The sequence below is a fragment of the Danio rerio genome, chromosome 25 (genome assembly GCF_052040795.2).
Source record: "Danio rerio strain M-AB ecotype USA chromosome 25, GRCz13ab, whole genome shotgun sequence".
Classification (NCBI taxonomy): domain Eukaryota; kingdom Metazoa; phylum Chordata; class Actinopteri; order Cypriniformes; family Danionidae; genus Danio; species Danio rerio.
The window spans coordinates 4,103,945-4,125,000 of NC_141045.1; the positions used below are offsets into that span (position 1 = coordinate 4,103,945).

At 35.5% G+C, this 21,056-nt stretch overlaps 1 protein-coding gene across 2 annotated transcripts in view; it reads right to left on the reverse strand.

Moving 5' to 3' along the window:
* Window positions 1–1,757: 1,757 nt before the first annotated feature.
* Window positions 1,758–21,056, reverse strand: part of gtf2h1 (general transcription factor IIH, polypeptide 1) — a 20,568-nt gene continuing 1,269 nt past the window's right edge. The window contains exons 2-15 of one of the 2 annotated variants that reach the window (XR_015525695.1): window positions 19,800–19,955; window positions 18,577–18,769; window positions 18,168–18,333; window positions 17,369–17,462; window positions 16,293–16,442; window positions 15,428–15,507; window positions 14,437–15,192; window positions 10,686–11,743; window positions 8,038–8,126; window positions 7,844–7,961; window positions 4,764–4,854; window positions 3,782–3,897; window positions 3,607–3,699; window positions 1,758–2,509 (exon numbers count right to left, since the gene is read on the reverse strand). Coding sequence is in view for 1 of the 2 variants with exons in the window: in NM_001004596.1 (NP_001004596.1) it covers window positions 2,423–2,509; window positions 3,607–3,699; window positions 3,782–3,897; window positions 4,764–4,854; window positions 7,844–7,961; window positions 8,038–8,126; window positions 10,686–10,773; window positions 15,059–15,192; window positions 15,428–15,507; window positions 16,293–16,442; window positions 17,369–17,462; window positions 18,168–18,333; window positions 18,577–18,769; window positions 19,800–19,953 (1,653 nt within the window). In the remaining variant the exon portion in view is untranslated. The remainder of the gene's footprint in view (window positions 2,510–3,606; window positions 3,700–3,781; window positions 3,898–4,763; window positions 4,855–7,843; window positions 7,962–8,037; window positions 8,127–10,685; window positions 11,744–14,436; window positions 15,193–15,427; window positions 15,508–16,292; window positions 16,443–17,368; window positions 17,463–18,167; window positions 18,334–18,576; window positions 18,770–19,799; window positions 19,956–21,056) is intronic. The other variant, NM_001004596.1, reaches the window with a different exon arrangement.

Below are 21,056 nucleotides of genomic sequence, written 5' to 3' on the forward strand. Positions count from 1 at the left end.
AATATTTATTTTTTTAATATTATATTCTTTATTAATCAAAATTTTTGTTAAACATTAAATTGTAAGTGTTTTCTTACAATTTAAAATTTTAAAAAGTAAATATATTTTAAAATAATTTTCTACGTTATAATATAAAAATTGTCATTGTATAAATTCACATACAAAAAAAGTATAAAGCTTAAGAAATTTGTTAGGAAATTATAAGACGTTTTTATGAAATTTAGGATTGGGGTTTAGTGTAATAAACAATAATCATGGTCTAAATACTAGTTTACACATTAAAAAAATATTTTATAGCTTCAGACATAAAAAACAGTCTGTAAAACATATTTAATTTTTTAATAAGAAAATTTAATTATTATAAATAATATAATATTAACAATACATCACAAAAATTAGATTTTTTCAGTATAAACATACATTATTTTAATAATAATAATAATGATAAAAGCTTTAAATAAAATGAAATATGTTTATTTAAATATGCATATTAAGTATTAGAGCTTAATTTATTACAATCTAAACATTTTCATATTTATATATATACACTACCTGATAAAAGTCTTGTCGCCCATTCAAGTTTTAGGAACAACAAATAATAACTTGACATCTAGTTGATCATTTGGTATCAGAAGGAGCTCAAACGATAAGCAAAGGCCTCTGGATTACGCTAATTTGACCAAAATAAAATATGATCATGCCTTGATTATTAATGATTTCATTAGGACAGTAAGGTCTGACTTTCCTTAGACTAAAGTTTCATCACTGAACAGAAATAATGTCCAGTATAGAGTATAAAGTCAAGAATGAATATTGTGTCTGACTCCATCATGAGCTTGGATGACTGCATCCATACATCTCTGCACTGACTCACATCACTGATTAATAAAGTCATCTGGAATGGCAAATAAAAGGTTCCTGCAGGACTCCCAGAGTTCATCAAGAATCTTTGGATTCATCTTCAATGCCTCCTTCATCTTACCCCAGACATGCTCAATAATGTTCATTTCAGGTGACTGGGCTGGCCAATGCTGGAGCACCTTCACCTTCTTTGCTTTCAGGAGCTTTGATGTGGAGGCTGAAGTATGAGAAGGAGCGCTATCCTGCTGGAGAATTGTCCCTCTCCTGTGGTTTGTAATGTAATGGGCAGCACTAATGTCTTGATACAACATGCTGTCTATGTTGCAGATCTCTCGCACGCCTCCAAACTGAATGTAACCCCAAACCATGATCTTTCCTTCACCAAACTTGACTGATTTCTGTAGAATCTTGGCTCCATGCTGGTTCCACTAGGTTTTCTGCAGTATTTGTGATGACTAGGAGGCAGATCAACAAGTCCACGACAAGACTTTTGTCAGGTAGTGTGCGTATGCGTGTCAAACATAAATCTAAAAAAATGTTTACACTGTATAATCTACATATATATAGATTTACATATATTAAAAAGTATATAAAGTTGTCCTTTATACATGAAAACATTTAGAAAGCATATAACAAAATGATAGCTAACGGGATGCTTAACATATGATCATCCTCATGCACTACATCTCAAGCATCCCATTCATTTAAATACAGAAATGCAGCACTTCCTGTTCCTGGTATTTGTGGTTAACAACAGCTTTCTAACGGCCTTGTCAAACCGAGAACATTGAGGAAGCATTATTAACACACACTCACACTCACACTCACACTCACACACACACACACACACACACACACACACACACACACACACACACACACACACACACAGCTGAAACAGTTTAAATGGTGACTTTATTTGAAAGAACATCCACATCTCAGTGCAGCTATAGAGGACACACGGTAGAAAGCAGTGCGCACGAGTGTGTGTTGGTGCACACCAATCAGTCAATGCACTACATACAAACTATTATGATTATGATGATTATTATTGTTATTTTACAGTATTGCTATACTCTCTCCCCTTGGCGTGTCTTGAGCAGCATCTCAAGATTTCGGGAGGGTTTAATATCCGATTTGTCATCCACTTAAAAGCTCCTTTTGCGTTAAACGTTAGAAGTTCCTGAGAAATCTTTCCACCGGTATTATTAAAGCCCGGTTTGGTCGTCATAAGAACACAAGGCTGTTAAAAAAAATGCTAAATTATGCACTGAAGAAGTCAACGGAACGAACAAAGAGTGAAGAAAATAATTACAGTTATTGGTGACTGGCTCCGCCCACTTCCACGTGGACCAATAGGATGACAGTATTTGCTCTCTCTGAGCCCCTCCCCCATGGCAGATGTGCTCATTAGCACCTCCAGCTCTGATTGGCTGGAAAATCCACCAGTCCGGCTTCGGTTAGCCCGAGCTGGGTGAGCGCTTTTGTTCCTCTCTAGTTTCCTTTAAATTTACCCAGAGTCCTCTCTCCATTTTAGGCAATTTCTCTATTCTCAGTCTCTTCAGGTTTTCCTCATCATTCGGCGTGTCTGCCAGGCTTGAAATTTGCTGTATGCAGCCTGAAACATCTCCTCCAGGTGGCCTGTAAGCTGTTAACACAGAAGATTATTATTATTGTCAAATATTTAATACTTCACTCAAGTCACGTAACAGTAGTTTATATGGGGGATTTATAAGTCACATTGCTTTAAAGTAAGCGTCATTTCATTTTATTACACATAACGTCATTTGTAAATTAGATATGTTTTCTTTGCATATATGGATCTCTTTGGTTGTTGCAAACATAGGGGGAACATTTCAAGTCAACAGCACCTTTAGAAATATGTTCTCAGAAAAATGGCGACAAGTTCAATATTTATTACAATACAGTATATATATATATATATATATATATATATATATATATATATATATATATATATATATATATATATATATATATATATATATATATATAAACATATATATATATATATATATATATATATATATATATATATATATATATATATATATAAACATATATATATATATATATATATATATATAAACATATATATATATATATATATATATATATATATATATATATAAACATATATATATATATATATATATATATATATATATATATAAACATATATATATATATATATATATATGTATATATATATATATATATATATATATATATATATATATATATATATATAAATATAATATATAATATAAAAATATATATATATATATAAATAAATATATAAAAAAATAAAAAAATATATGTATATATAATTTGTTAAAGCTAAATTTGCCAGATTATGTAAAACATTTAATTCTCCTAAAAATGTTTGCAGTATTTTCTGAATTATGGAGTAATATAAAGACATTTCCCATCTGTAAAAACCTTTGATATGTCAAAAAATAAATAAATTTGAGCTAGATTTCATCCAATGCTCAGATATTTGGGCTACAAATGCATGCAAATAAAAAACACAACTAAATTAAATGTTTCAGTCTAAAAGGACGAGTTAAACAGCACACTCTCACACTATTGTCCTTCCACACAATGATCAATTCTGGCTTGTCTTTCTACCAAGCAGCTAGATCAGCTAAATTATTTACGTTTCCTCAATTTAGAATCCATTACAGATAGCAGAGGGGTTGTGGTCGGGGGGCGTGGCCTTACATTAGTGCTCAAATACTGTCGCTGGATCTTCTCTTGAAAGGGGCGGAGCTTGGTCACCTGAAACCTCTCCAGGTTGGATTTCATTTTCAACACCTGTATGAGAGAAAAAGCAGATAAACATGCTGCAGTAAAATAACAAAAACACAACTCAAATAGTTTGATTCAATTTCTTGACCTTCTCCTCCAGAAAGGGAGTGTTGACGGGGAAACAGGACCAGAAGTGTCGGAGCAGCTCTCCGGCGGCCGTGTATAAGTGCTTCAGCTCGCTCTGAACATCAGCGGGCACTAACTCTGCACAAATAAACACAAAGTGAGTGTACATCAACTTAATGGACAGTCAAATAAGGCTTGAATGCCTGGTTTAAAGCACACAGCCGAGTGCATTATTTGATATAAATATAAAGGCTGCACAATATATCGAAAAAAATATCGTTATCGTGATAATAGTTTGTGCAAAATCCATATCCCAGAGAAGGGAAATTAATCTGATGTGCCGAGCAATTATGTGCTGCATTCATAGATGATCTAAATCTGACCAATCAAATGAGCCGTTTACTATCTTTAGCCCCGCCTCTCCAGTAGGTGCTGTTAGTGAGCCTAAAGCTAAAATTAAACACTAATGCTGAGAGACAAGAGAGGAAAATCACTCAAGTTTAAGACTTTTAAGACCTTTTTAATGCCATTATAAAGGAAATGTCATGTTTTTTAATGGCCAGTGAAAAAAAGATCTCTCCTTGATCCACTAAAATTCTAATTAAGTTCTCTCTTAACCGCAATTCTTTAAATACTGTGTCAAAACAAGCAAAATACATTTAGTTAAATACATATTGTATTATTTTAACATTTAACATTAGCAGGAAAACCTCTTGAGATTTGCCATTTCTTTTTCAAGAGTGTTGTGGAAATGTAACTTTTGTTAAATTTAATAACATTTCAGAAAAATTAAGAGTTAATTTTAAATTATTTAAGACCCACAAGAACATATTTCAGGGAATTAAAGACGTATGAAGGCCATTACATTAGGAATTAAAGGCGACTATGAAGAAAAGTTCAGACTTACAGACTACAGGATAAACGTTTTTTTTTCTTCTAATAATCAGTGGAAAATATTTGAACTTGCTCCAATAAAACTGAAAAGTGAATGGTCAGAAACTCACGGTGGATGGTCTGCTGGCCTGCGCTCTGCATTAAAACTCCTCCAGGTGAAAGAGCGCTGATGGCTGAGCTCGCCGCACTGCTGGACATCACCTAAAACATCGAGAAAACACCACCACAATTCACCCTTTGCTGGCAGATTGATTGACAGGCGATCTGGCCAATCATAACACTGATATTCTGTGACCCTCTGCCATTTTGTCCGACAAACAAAACAGTCTGCCAAACCAGGTGTAGCGGAGTAATATTTGCGATTAATATCAAATGATTGGTTCAGCGATTCATTTGTTCCAAACCCCTCCGTTGCATGGCTCTAATCTGCGCTGATTGGTCCGATGACCCAGTCTGTTGTGATTGAACGACTGCATTTAGCAAAAGATGGAGAGAAACGCCCTCCACGGATATGAAGTAGCAAGAGTACAGAGTATATGTGTGAGACCAATGCAGGAATGCATTAAAGGTGCAGTATGTAAGTTTGACACCCAGTGGTTGAACTAGGTATTGCATGCCTGGATCAAAACACACGGAAGCGCAGGTTAACAGATTGAGGACCAATAGGAGAGAGTCTGACTATCGAGCCTAAACGCAGATTTAATTTGTGCTCTAAATTAAAGCAACGACAATCTACAGAAGGAATATTTTTATATATTCATATTTTTGACCTAATCAATACCTGTAATTTATATTTTAGAAACGACTTCTATTTTTTGCAGCTGAACAACAGAAAACTTGTTTACATGATCTCCTCAGGTACACCTCATGTGCTTTATTCAGTGTTAAATGCTAATAATGCAAGTTTGAATGCCATTTTACATGACATTTATTGCCATACTACTGAAAGCAGCAGCAGATAGCTCACCTCAGATCTTGAAAATAAAATAAACGTTTGGGATTGAACTTTAGATCTGTGACTCAGTGCAAGCCAACACATATCAGTGATTCAGCATCTACATTTAATAATGTTAAAGAGGTTTAAAATGTATTAATTGGGTTATAAACCTTACCATTTCGCTGCAGTGCAGTGAGTGCACTATTCTGTTCTTCTGAATGGCTGTATTTAAATTTCTGTCGTGTTTCGTCTGGTGCAAACAGCCAAATTGCTTATCACTCCAAATTTCGTCCAGTAGCGTGTTGTTAGGACACAGGGTTACAATGTAGCATGCTCACCTAATGTTTACGTTCGTAATATTTATATTATTTGCTAATTAATAACCTCATGTGGAACTCTGAATCTGCGTCTCATTTCAGAGTCCGTTACTGTCCACTGGAGGTCGCATTTTGGTCACGGACACATGCTCTAAGAGCATTAAATACGCTGTTTTCGACCAAGGCAACCCGGGGTGCTGAAATAAAACTGGCTAAAGTGGCAGTGGGCGGGTTAAAACAACAAAAACAAAGACAGTCGTTCCGGCATGGGAATTACATTTTCAAAGCAGAATTTCAGATAAACAATAATATTCACATAGCATGTTTCTGAAATATCTGCAAACATATGATGATATTTTTATGCTTTAGAAGAGTCCAAAACTTACATACAGCACCTTTAAACACCAGCATATTCCTCTACTCTTAACCACAACCCCAAGTAATAACAACGACACACATTCAGTATTAATCCACACAGTGGCAAAAGTTTAACTATTTTGAAAATTGACCGTGTGTATGGAAAGTTGTTGGTGGCCAGGATACATTACAAGCCGCGTAAAGCGATTACAAGTTACAACACACAATTAAATACATATTTTGCAAACTACAGAAAACAAGGAGGCAACCATTTTAATTACACTTATGATCTGGAGGAAGAGAGAGAGAGAGAGAGAGAGAGAGAGAGTTTTAATTTTATTGCTATTTCAGCTTCTATGGCTATGTCATGCCAAAAAAAAAAAAACAGATCAAGGTTACCACATTTTATAAATACCACTTTTCTATATTCTTAAAAAAGTCCTAAAAATTAAGTCATTAACAGAAAAAAATAATGCACAAGGTAAAATACATCAATAATAATAATAATGATAATATATATGATAAAAATCTAAAAACCTTTTTAAGGTTTCCTTTAAATAAAAATTCAACAATTTTAGAAGGATTCACATTTAAAAAAAATTCACTTAAGAGTCTCTCCAGTTAAAAATTGTTGTCTAAGAACATTAAAAATGGGGCATTCCACAAGAATATGTTTAACAGTTTGTTTTTGGTGCAATAAAGGCATTTTGGGGGTTCTTCTCCTTTGAGTAAATGTTCATGCGTGAGTCTTGTGAGTCTCATCGTGTCTTGACTTAAAAAATAAATTAGATTTTTTTCCTATTTCTTGCTGAATTTCAAAAAGTTTATTTTCTGGGCACTGATTCCATTCTGTTTGCCATTGGTTTAGAATATAGCCTTTTATTAATCGCTTTAGATCAGAAGGTGGGATTTTACACTCCGTTAGCTTTCCTGCTAGGGCTGTTTTGGCGGCTTTGTCAGCTTGTTCATTTCCAAATAGTCCAGCATGTCCTGGGATCCAGCAGAAGACTATATTATAAAACTTTCTCTGTAGTTCATTCACTTTAATAAAAATGTCAATAATAATGAGATGATCCAGTTTAAAAGAATTCAATGTCTGTAGACAATATTTTAAGTCCGAAAAAATAATAAAATTGTGTTCTTCGGCATTTTCTATATGTTCCAGAGCTAAAAAGAGAGCATCTGGAGGAAGAAGAAACCGGTCCATATGAACTGCGTACTGCTAAAGCCCCTGTCAAAGTCCCATACATTAATAGTCTTTGCTGATCCTTCCTTTAATAACAAACAGCCGGCGAATCCCGCGTTACAGCGTTCACGTTTTATCAGATCCGGCAACTCATATTTGGCGATGTCTCATATCAACATCGATACGGCCAGGCAAAAGATTCAGACACGAGACGAATCATTTATTTAAGTCCGAGTCGACTCTTTCTTTTAAGACTCAATAGTTTTTAACACGGTGCACTTTCAGATTTAGACCTCAGCTGGATGTTTCCATTCACTTAGAGCGGTGTACACTGCATCGTAATCGCGTCTGTCTGATAAAACTGACTATAATCCAGGGTTTACCCACAGTTACCTGCGTGAGTTGGGGTTTGTAGCTCCTCATCTCGTGCTGGATAATGCTGATGGAGTTGATGATGTCCTGACTGGTGCTGTAATGCTGCGACTGAAGAGGGACCGGCCCGTGGGCATATCTGACAGACAAACACACACACACTTCATATGAAGAGTCCAAACACCAGCACAATGAAGTCTGGAGCATGTGTTTACCTGTCTGATTTCTTCAGGTTCAGAGCGATGGTCTTTCGGCCCGAGTCGTTTTGCAGGTCATCATACTCTATGGCTTCCTGTAATTTCACCTGACGAGCCACAAACACAACATTAGAAAAATAAACGACAACAGGATTTTCCAAAACACTGAATATTCAATCATTCATTCATTTTCTTTTCAGCTTAGTCCCTTTATAAATAAGGGGTCATCACAGCGAAATTAGCTGCCAAATTATCCAGCATATGTTTTACACAGTGTATGACCTTCCAGCTGCAACCCATCCCTGGGAAACACCCATATACTCCCATTCACACATACTTGTGTGAACATGCAAACTCCACACAGAAATGCCAACTGACCCAGCTGAGGCTCGAACCAGCGACCTTCTTGCTGTGAGGCGATCTTGCTACTCACTGTGCCATTGTGACGCCCCGAAAACACTGAATATATTTAAGAAATTTTCAAATAATGATTAAGAAAATATTTTAGATTATTGCTAATATTAATTAAGGCGGCACAGTGGCTCAGTTAGCACTGTTGCCTCACAGCAAGGTCTCTGGTTCAAGTCCCGGCTGGCCAGTTGGCATTTCTTTGTGGAGTTTGCATGTTCTTTCCGTGTTGTTGACTTGGATAAATTTGCTGTAGTATATGAGTGCGAGTGTGAATGTGAGAGTGTATGGGTGTTTCCCAGTACTGGGTTGCAGATGGAAGGGCATCCGCTGCGTAAAAATATGCTGGAACAGTTGGCGGTTCATACTGCTGTGGCGACCCCCGATTCGAAGAAAGAAGTCGAAGAAAAATGAATGAACAATATTAATTAATAACATATTTTCTATTACATTCAGTTCTATTAAATATATGCAATATTTAGGAAAATCACAACATGCTTATAATGCTGTAAATGTTTTTTTTAATAATATATAGATCTGTATGAATGTAACTGTAATACAATCTATATATTAAAAATTATATTAAAAAATACAGAAATCACAGTTATGTGCATACAGATCTATATACTGTATGATAAAACAAAACAAAAAATACAGGAGTATAAACATGTTGTGTTTTTCCTAAATATTGCATGTAAATTGCATGAATATAATTCAATGTGTTTTTTATATTCAGTTCTATTAAACATGCAATATTTAGAAACAAAACCTGGTTATATTCCTGTAAGTGCTTTTGCTTTATAATAGAGTATATAAAGTAAAGTAAAGAACTTTTATTGTCATTGTAGTTGTACAACGAAATTTGTTTGGTAACTCACAGAGACCAGCAGCAACATAAAAAAGAGCGAAAACAAATAGTAGACATAATACTAAAAATATAAGATGTAAGATAAAGTATACTAAATGTAATAAGTCACATAAAAACCAACAATAGACATAATACTAAAAATATAAGCTGTAAGATAAAAAATACTAAATGTAATAAGTCACAGTATTTACATTATGGCAAATGAGTGCAAACATGAATATCCATAAAGTGTCTTTGTGCATTAGCAGCAGAACATCAGGAAGGTAGGGAGTGAGGGAGGGGGGGGGAGTGATTGTTAATAGATCCGTATGCATGCAGTTGTTAGTATTTCTACTTATAATTACTTTAATCTGATTGTTATTATTTACATTTTATTAAAATATTAAAAGATTTTGTCTTGTAGGTGTGTAAATATGCGTGTGATTGCTTGTGTGTGTGATTAAAACCCAAATAAAAGCAAAGATTTCAACAATTCTTCATTGGAATTAAATACATTATACTTTGATCTCCATTATTAAGATGTCTTTCAAGATATAGGTGACAACAAACTATTTTTCTGTTTGATCTTTTTTACAATAATTTTATTAGACACTCTTTTCATTTATGTAATTCAGTGACCGTGATTATGTGTATAGTTTTCCCCTTTTATACTTGTAGGTTTCTGTATGCATATATTCGCATATTTGTGTTTGTGCATATATATATTTCGTATTTTTTTTATTTGTTTTATATTGTTATCAACCATGCTATACACATTGAACTAAGTCAATGTTGAGGAACACATTGTTGATAACCATGTTTACTAAAAACACAATATAGGTAAAGTAAAAAAAAATAAACAAATAAATTTATTAATTGTCTTGTCGGCTTAGTCCCTTTATTAATCCGGGATCGCCACAGCGGAATGAACCACCAACTTATCCAGCAAGTTTTTACGCAGCGGATGCCCTTCCAGCCGCAACTCATCTCTGGGAAACATTAACAAATAAATAATGAACTTTATTTTATTTTGTGATGAAAATTATAATGCTATTATACTATACTGTTAATACTATAATACTAGTAATATACAACTAAATAATGTAAGGTTTATAATACATAAATAAACTTTCATATTTTTAAGTTTTAGTTACTGAAAAAACATAAATAACTATTATTATTTTAATTATTGATTGATTTATTTTTATTGATTGATTAATTTTTTTTACGAAATGCATATTTTGATGACTTATTTTTGTATTTAGACACATTTTGATTATAATAATATTAATAAAGAGGAGTTATTTGTAATGTTTTAATGTTTATATGAATCCTCTTTGCACCATTCCCAACAACATGCATCAATCGTGTGAAAATCACTGATATCCAAAAATCTGGAGTCGCGTTTCACCTTTTTAAGTGGCGGCTGAAAGAAATCTGAATCTCTGGAGTTTCCATCCGTGCTGCTCGTCTCGCTGGCTTGATCACTGGGGGCTTCCCTATAAAACACACACGTACACAGAGAAAAACATCTGTTGTTTTGTCCTACATAGACAGATTCTCCTACCTCTAATTTGAAAAAGTAGGTAGCACATTTAAACAGCACCAATCAGCAGCAGAGGTGGAAAGAGTACTGAAATAATCGGACTCGAGTAAAAGTAGCATTACTTGCCTAAAAGTGGAGTGCAAGCAGAGTAAAAGTATCTATTGTAAATATTACTCAAAGTATGAGTAAAAAGTTGACTCAAGAGTAGTGAGTATTGAAAAGCTGATGCATTTACATTTAATACGTGTGTGTGTGTGTACACGTAACATTCTGTAGTGCATTTAATTTTTGCCCAGCAGACACACAACGTCATATTCATTCATTCATTCATTCATTTTCTTGTCGGCTTAGTCCCTTTATTATTCCAGGGTCGCCACAGTGGAACGAACCACCAACTTATCCAGCAAGTTTTTACGCAGCGGATGCCCTTCCTGCCGCAACCCATCTCTGGGAAACATTCACACACACATTCACACACACACTCATACACTACGGACAATTTAGCCAACTGAGCCGAGGTTCAAACCAGCGACTCAGCGACCTTCTTGCTGTGAGGTGACAGCACTACCTACTGCGCCACTGCCACAACATCATAAGACATTAATATTAGGTTAGATTTATGTTGTGATGTCAGGTGACCAAAATGTAAGTCTGGCCAGCGTCTAAAGACAGCGTTATTTTGATGACCAATAACAACATCAAATCACGTTGATATTTGGTCGATTTTAGGTTCTTAGAAAGTGACCAAAATCCAACGTCGAGCCAACATTTTAAACCAACGTCATATTGACATCAAATACTGACATTTATTCATCAGGTATGGCAACCAAAATCCAACGTCTGATAGACGTCATAGTGGTAACGTCCACACAACGTCAAGCTGTAACATCATTAGACGTTGATATTTGGTTGATATCTGGACACTGACATCAGCCTGTCATTGGGTTTGGACATTAACCTGATTTTCATATCCAAACAAAATGCAACGTCCCCATGACGTTGGGGTACAATGTCAATCTGAAGTCACGTTGACGTCTTGTACCTGCTGGGTGTTTAAAGAGCCCATACTATACATGAAATAGGGTCATATTTTGGTTGTAATGGTCTCCAACAACAGTCTAATATGCATGCAAGGTAGGGGTGTAACGATATTAAAACCGAACCGAAATATCGCGATACACCAACCACGATATGTATCGCGAAACTCTCGTGGCGTACCGCAGTACTCTCACGCCCCCTGCTGCCCATTGTTGAGGTTGACGTCACTTGTCTCTAACTAATTGAATCAATTTAAACACATCTTTAATATCATATTTGATTAAATTGTTTTAGTAATGATGAGGATTTGTTCTAAATATTATATTCTAAAGTTAGTATTTTAGTGCATGTTATGTCATGTGACTTGAGTAAGCATCACACTCGTTACTACTGGACGCAGGATGGCTGCTTTACATAGTACTGAGATTGCAGATCCCCCAGACACATTTAAGTCATCTGTGTGGAAACATTTTGGTTTTCCAGTTGAGTACAGGAATAGAATTCGTGTCGTAGACAAAGCGCACGCCTGTCTGTCTCAACTGTTTCACGAAACTTACTTGTAAGGAAAAACATTTAAAAAGTGTGGTAATTTCACAATGTGAGGGTGTAAGCAACAGAACTGCTAACAAAAGTGATTTAATGTACAAAAGTAAAACCAGAATAATGCCCAAATATACAAAAAATTGAAATATTTACACTAATAAAATAATATAATAAAGTAACAAATTCAAACAAAAGTATCAAACAAAAATTAGTTAAACTCGAGCAAGGGGGTGATAGTGAAGACAAACAAAAGAAATAAATATAATAAAACAATTCTAACTCATGAATAACCCCTCTTACCTCGGTAAAACTGATGAAAAGAAAAAAAAGGTCTTCAGCGCCGTGCGCCGCATTCTTCCCTATACTGAATAAAATAAACAAAGATGACCTTCACCTCTTACCTGATGTCTTTAACAATACATTTTCTACGTGTTTGCAAAATGGAAATCGTATGACATTTTCCCTATCCACCTTACACTAAGAGTGAACTTGAGGAGATACAGCTATATTGTCGGGAAGGAGCGGAGCCAAAAAATAATATACAAATCAATTGAAATAAAAATGTACAAACCTCACAAAATTTCTAAAAGTGGGCAAAAGTAATGCAAAATAATTTTACCCAAACGAAAGTTAAGCAAAAACAACGAAAATCATAATCATGTCAGAAAAATACACGAAAATTGAGATCAAAGGAAAAAGCGCTCTCTCTCCCGCTCTTCCTGAATTGCTTTTTACATTCCCGCGCTGCGTTGCCAAATGATGATAGATCGGTCTCATGACCAATCAGCTGTCAAAAGGGCGGACCTACACAAATGACAGGCATCCGCTGTCGTGAAGGCGGACCTACATAAATGACCGGCATTTATTTAATTTTAGTTGTTTACTCGGGTATCCTGACTGTACTAAAAATGCGATGACAAAGTTAATAAAGAAAAAGGTAAGATGTTCTTGTTATTAAGTGAATTGTCTCTTAGCATTGCTGTTAACATGACATCAACCCTAACCCCACAGCAAACAGAAACCGAACCGTACCGAACCGAACCGTGGCTCCAAAACCGTGAACCGAACCGAACCGTGCCTTTTGTGTATCGTTACACCCCTAATGCAAGGTCAAAAAACCCTTTCATTATCATGTAATCTGCATTTATTTTTACCTAATTATCCCAGCGACTCCTGTATGAATCGTTCAGCGATTCATTTGTTCCCAAACCCCCCCTTAGCACGAAGCTAATCTGCGCTGATTGGACCGATGACAGTCTGTTGGGATTGGTCGATACTGACTGCCTTCAGCGCGAGAACGAGTGAACTACTTGGTTTCGTTGTCACGTCATGGCGAAACACCTAATGACTCGTTATCAAGACGACTCGTTTGAAGCACTATGAGTCGACTCTTTTATAGATGAATCAACAGTTTTAAACTCTGTACTCTTACAGATTTAAGCCTTAGCTGGATACTTCACTTCACTTAGAGCTGTGTTACACACTACATGGAGGGGAATTTTCAAAAACCCATAATATGGGCTCTTTAAGACTATTTCAGTCATCATACAGTAAACATCCGCCATCTCATCAGTAACATGCATCTAAACAGTCCCTGGGTCAATGCGTGTAAAGATTGTCATCTTTTTGCACACTTTTAATGCTTCCAAACGGTTTGCTGCAATTATAAATCGTCCATGTCTTGAGGTAGTTCATTATGATGTGATTTACCTTCTATGTGTGATTTAATAGGACAGAAATCAAAGACTGATTCTTCTAATCCCCAAAGATAAGAAAAAATGAAACAGTGACTGTAGGCTGAAGGAAAGTAGTGAAGTAAAAGTACCAATACAGCACTAAAAATGTACTCAAGGGACAGCCATGTCACCCTGCAGCCCAAGACCGGTTACTCACTGAAACTAGCAGGGCTGAGCCTGGTCAGTACCTGGATGGAAGACCACTAGGGAACACTAAGTTGCTGTTGGAAGTGGTGTTAGTGAGGCTCAACCTGTGGTCTGTGTGAGTCCTAATGCCCCAGAAAAAGTGAAGGGGACACTACACTGTCAGTGGGCGCCGTCTTTCGGATGAGACGTTAAACCGAGGTCCTGACTCTCTGTGGTCATTAAAAATCCCATGGCACTTCTCGTAAAAGAGCAGGGGTGTAACCCCGGTGTCCTGGCCAAAGTCCCTCTATCGGCCCTTACGATCATGGCCTCCCAATCATCCCCTTCCACCGAATTGACTCAATCACTGTCTCTCCACTCCACCAATAGCTGGCGTGTGGTGAGCGCACTGGCGCTGTTGTCCTGTGGCTGCCATCGCATCATCCAAGTGGATGCTGCACACTGGTGGTGGTGTGAAGAGACCCCCCTCATGATTGTAAAGCACTTTGGGTGTACGGCCATACACAATAAATGCGCTATATAAATACACATTACATTACATTACAAGTAATAGTACACATTTCTAAAACTACTTAGTACATTACGATTTCTGTGAAAAACTACTCAATTACTGTAGTCTGAGGATTTGCAATTTGTTACTTAACACCACTGGCTAGCAGTGTATATTTTGGTGTTGAGAGTGTGATATGAGGCTGTGATCCCTAACCATAACCTCCAAACCATTTAAACGCAGTGTCGGGAGCATGATCTGAGGGGTGGGGTAAAAACACTCACGCTTTCCGCAGGCCGGCTGCCAGGACCATGGCACTGTGGTGGTTGAAGCGCTTGATGATGGCGGAGTTGCTGTTTTCTCTGAGTGTTTTGTTGGCTGTGTTTGACGCAGGGGGAGCCGCCGCTGTGCCGTAACCCTTCATAAACACACAGAGATCACCAGATTCAACACACAATACAAAACACAGATGAATGGACATACAGTGGGTACGGAAAGTATTCAGACCCCCTTAAATTGTTCACTCTTTGTTATAATGCAGCCATTTGCTAGAATCATTTAAGCTCATTGTTTTTCCTCATTAATGTACACACAGCATGCCAGATTGACAGAAAAACACAGAATTGTTGGCATTTTTGCAGAGCATATTTCACCTCATCTAACGTTTTATCTTCGAGTGCAAGCAGATCCACCATTGGGTTCTTCACTCCCTGGGTCACCATAGACTTCAGGCCTGAGAATAACAAGAGAAACAAACAACATTAGAACGCTCAAAAACACCTAAAAGAGCCATTTAACATGCACAGATGAACCAAACAGTCCATTGAATTCTTATAAAAATCATTAAGTTATTAGGCAAGGCAAGTACATTTATATAGCACAATGCTAAATTGAAGTGATTTACATACGCAAGAATAAAAGAAACATAAAATACAAGAATAAGAAATAAAAACAATGGAGATGTGTTAAAAATGTGTTTTAAAGGAATCAAAAAGACACAAATAGTGCAATCCTTATTTGTACGATTTTTATTAGTTATTAGATTCGGCGGTTGTTATCTGGGAATAACATACCTTGGAAAGTCACGACTGACCAATCAGAGTCAAGTATTCCAGAATAAAATCATTCATACTATGGTGCTGTTGCATGCTTGATTCTCACTGGCTGATGAGCAATCTAAGGTCGCCGTTATTATAAATGTACAGATAAAGTAGTTCCGGCAGGTTTTGAGCGCATTACAGCTCCATATCACTACGCTGAATGATTTCTGGTTTTTCAATAGTCGGAAATCAGATCACAAGACAACAAAAGGCTTTGGAGGAGATGTGTAAGAAACTAGAGTTGCACACAGGAGCAGTTTGAGAACAAAAACCTGACAAATAAAGTCTTAAGTACAACATCTGAACAGCGAATTTAGCTGTGGTAAGCATAATATAAACAGTATATTGCACTGGATTATTAGTAAATAATGCACCACCTTAAATGTGCAATAAAAAAAAACTCTTAAAGCACTCATACCCTTCTCGTCCTGTTTGGCACACTCAGAGAAGATGTCCTGCTGGCCCGTGTTGATGCGATCTCTGTGGAAATAATGAGACTGAAAGAAACGTGTCCAGAACTCCTTCTCCGTCATGTTGTGAGGAACGTTCTCTGCGTATTTCTGCTTGACTGCAAATAAAAACAGAAAGAAACAGAAATCAACACATTTCTAGCATTATTTATAAGCCGAAAATCTTAGTCAAGTACGCAGTCATAATTAAGGGAATACAGTTTCAATATTTACCTGTTTTATCATATCTATTTTTATTGACTGAGACAAGCTCAATGATAAATGTAAACAATATGTAAATGTTCTGTGTGAAAAGGGAGTGAAATTACATATTTTGTAGGACAGGCTATCGTAATGTTTAGACCGAATGTTTGACTGGACGAACTTTTCTTGATCCCACACCTTCCACAGAATATTAAATCATGCATAAATACACTTGAGAAACTTGATTTCAAGGGGACCTATTATGGACAAAAATCACTTTTATAAGGGTTTTGAACACAGTTGTGTGGTAATAGTGTGTAAATATAACCAACTTGTAATAGTAAAATTAATTAACTGTATTTTTCATAATCAGATTGCAGAAACATTTTCTCCCTTTGTGCATGTCATCAGAAGGGAAAAGCCCCGCCCACTAGTGACCATCTCTCCCTCATTAGCATATGATAATAGTCTTGTTTATGGATCTACCACTATGCTGACACATTGGCATGTGTAGCTCTGCCCTGTTTTAAAAGCAGCACAATCTGATTTGAATTTAAAGCGACAGTCACCAAAACGCCACAATTCGGATCAAAGCCTAAAAGGAGCAGATTCAAAAAGTTATACAACATTATTTGTGTGGTATTTTGAGCTGAAACTTCACACACACGCTCTCTAGAGACATCAGAGACTTATTTTACATCTTGTTAAAAGGGGTATAATAGGTCCCACTTAAAGACAATGCATTTAATACGGAAAGCTATCAGTTTTTCAGGCACAGACCCAGTCAGTGTTTACAATGATTACAGTGATAGATTAAATAAGACCTTATTATTTGTCTTACCTGTAGGGTAAGTCCTGAAGATCGACTCGATGATGTCAGAGGTCAGATTGTACCGCAGGCCATTACAGCCGTCTGTCTGTGGTCTGATGTCGGCCTGTAACCACGAGGTTTACAAATGCTCTCATTAAACTGTCTGGGTTAAGAGAATTCTGAGAATAGTTTCTAAACACATTAGAAGTGTACTGCTGAAACACATTGCAAATAACTGTGAGAGCTGAACTGCAAAACATTTTTTCATCAATTCTGTGCTTAGGATTTTTGGGGCAGGGCTAAAGCTGTGGTTCAATTAGCATGGCTCCGCCCCTAACACTATAATAACTACTGCTTATTAGCGTAATTGGCTCTACTGCTCAATCTTCTTCCTTACTTCATTACTTGATTCTTATTGGTCAGTCGCGACATTAAAAGATGTTATTCCCAGATAACAACCGCTGAATAACACAAACTCATCCGGGTTCATCAGATCATTTTGAGTGATAGTTAATGTGTTTACATCCATATTTTAATAATATTTAGAACTGTTGTTGTGACTTAATAATACGTAGGTTAGTCTATGCTCCATTCAGCAGTTTTCATTTCTGTCAGCATTGTTTTAATTAAAATAATAATAAACTATTACAGCTCCAAACTACGTTTTGTGTCTGGTTTTTATGTTTCGTGGCAATTAACCGCCTAAAAAGCAGAATAAAGCACGTCTGTCCGGCTTTATTTTGCAATAACAAATGCCTGGATGTACTTTATTTGTATATTGTAATGTCACCTCACCAGAACTTTAATCTCGTGATGTATTTCAACTCACCAGGAAGGCAGCAGAGATGCCCACTTCCTGTACGTTATTACTGGAGGGCGAGTGATCCACTGAATTGAGGCTCATCCGATTGGCCCAGAACTCCTCAGCGCTGATCACCTGACTCACCACCAGGTCCTTATAGAGCTGGAACAGGACGGGGTCTTCCTGCAACATCCTAAAACAGAAAACATCTGCAGGTCAAGCAATGTAAATAGATTTAATGATGCTATCGACTTTTTTTACTTTGCCCCATAATGCACAGAATGGCCAGAAGATTTGATTAGAAGCTAAAGTATAAGGTGACGTCAAAAAAAAATTGGGGTTAACTTAAGGGGTAATGCTAATGAGACAAATTCAAATTTAAAACACAGCCATCATGTGAGGAAAACAGTGGAAAGTGAAACATGCTGAGCGTCACCTGTTCTTCTCCTCCAGCTCTTTATTGGCCTTCTTCTTGAACTTGGGCAGGAGCTGCTGGAGAAGCTCTTTGGCGGCTTCTCTATCCTTCAGCGCTGTGCTCTCATTGGCGAAGTGAAAAGTGGTGTTTTCTCCTGTGTGCAGAACCAGCTGAAGCTGAATCTTGGCTTTACCGTCAGGACTGATCTTCTGGCCTGCAGAAGAAGACAGAAAATGAGGACTCTTATACTGTTGATAAAAACAAGCTACAAAGCAAACTGTTTACCAAGGCTTGGTGAAAAGTGATATCTATGAGATTAAAACCATAATTATGACAAAGCTGTGACCAAAAAATAGAGGTAAACAGTTAAAATAAGTTGAATTACAAAATAAAAGTCTTTATTAAAAGTTTTGAAGATTGCAAGATTAAGAAATAGGTCAAATTAAATGATACAGGTTTAAAATATGAGATAGAAAAATCATAATTATTGCATGAAAGTAAAAAAAAGAAAGATGCAGGTCTAAATGATGAGATATAAATAAAAAAATCTTAAGTATTGCATAAAAGTAAACATAAATAATTATTATTTTGTATACACATAAAGCCTTTATACAAACAAGCATATACATATTTTATATTTATATTTACAATTTAGTTTATATATTTAGTTTATATTTATATTTAGTTTATATTTACAAATTAAATATTTAATACAATATATAAAAACATAAATGTTTGGCAAAGATTAATTCGGATTAATTGCATCCAAAATAAAAGTTTATTTTGACATAATATATATATATGTGCGTGTTATATATATTTATTATGCACATGTGATACAAAGTCATACAAAAAAACTATGCAAAACTTTCACATAGATATTTAAATTTACATATATTTTGTATCATATACATATATATTACATTAGAAAAAAATAAATAACATTGTCTTAAATATTTGCATGCATGTGTGTAAACACATAAACACTGTGCGCACACATACATCACATTAAAAACGTTTATTATGACCGTGATTAATCTTTGACCAGCACTAATACATATATATATATATGTACATATTATTTTGTATGCTATACATACACATCATTTTTGCACAGTGAATGCACATGCATTATGCAAATACAAACTTTAATTTGGATGTGATTAACCCTTTGATATCCCTCATTTTAACACATCGGTGAACACAAATGAGGCTGCAGCTTCTGAACTATGAAGGAAACTCACAGCGGATGTCGGCGTAGAGGTGGCTGACAGTGAAGCGGTCTTTTCCCTCAGGTCCCCAGGCGATCCTCTCAGCCATAAGGTACAGTGTCCCGTCCTGTTTCCTCTGACGTACCCTCTTCACCACCAACAACACCTCCTCGGACAGAGACGCCATGACTGCAGAGAGAAAGAAAAGAAATCAGATTCGTGTTCACATTAACAATGACAACAGATTCCGAATAAGACATTAAATCAGATTCTGACTAAGGACAGACATTGAATCAGATCATGCTCAAAATTTTTTATTATTACTAATAAATTCAGATCAGATAGGACTAATTCCTATTAAAACATGATATGAAATTAAATTATAAATATGAACAGATATTAAATCAAGTCACTCTTTAAAAAAAGAATCAGATTCAGATCAATACAATAAAACTCAACACATCAGAACGGATATCACATTCAGACAAGGAAAAAACTGATTCAGATTAAAACTAAATATTGAATCTAATTCTGAATCAGAACAGATATTACATTAGATCAAACTCAGAAAACTGAATTCAATTCAGATAGGACAGATTCAGATTAAAACATGATATGAAACCGGATTATAAATGTAAACAGATATTAAATCAGTTCATTCCTGAACAAAATTAATCAGATTCAGAAAAAAATAGATTCACATTTAAATTAAATATTAAATCTGATTCTGAATCAGAACAGATGCTACATCAGATCAGGAAAAAATCTGATTCAGACTATAAATAAATTCATTCAGAGTAAAACTCAATACATCAGATCAGAAAAAAATTATTCAGATTCAAACTAAATATTAAACCTGATTCTGAATCAGAACAGATGCTATATTCGATCAGGAAAAAATCTGATTCAGACTATAAAAAAATTGATTCAGAGTAAAACTCAATACATCAAATCAGAAAAAAAATGATTCAGATTCAAACTAAATATTAAATCTGATTCTGAATCAAAACAGATATTGAATCAGATCATGCTGATAAAAAATGTAATTCAATTCAGATTAGATAGGACAGATTTAGATTAAAACATGATATGAAACTGGATTATAAATTAGAGCAGATATTAACTTAAAAATGAAATCAAATTCAGATCAGAATGTGATATTACAGATTTAGATTAAAGATCAGATTGGGAAAAAAAGGTTCAGAGTAAAACCCAACATTATGCCTGATTCTGAATCAGGACAGATATTAAGTCAAATTAGACTCAGAAAAAAATTAAATCTGATTCAGA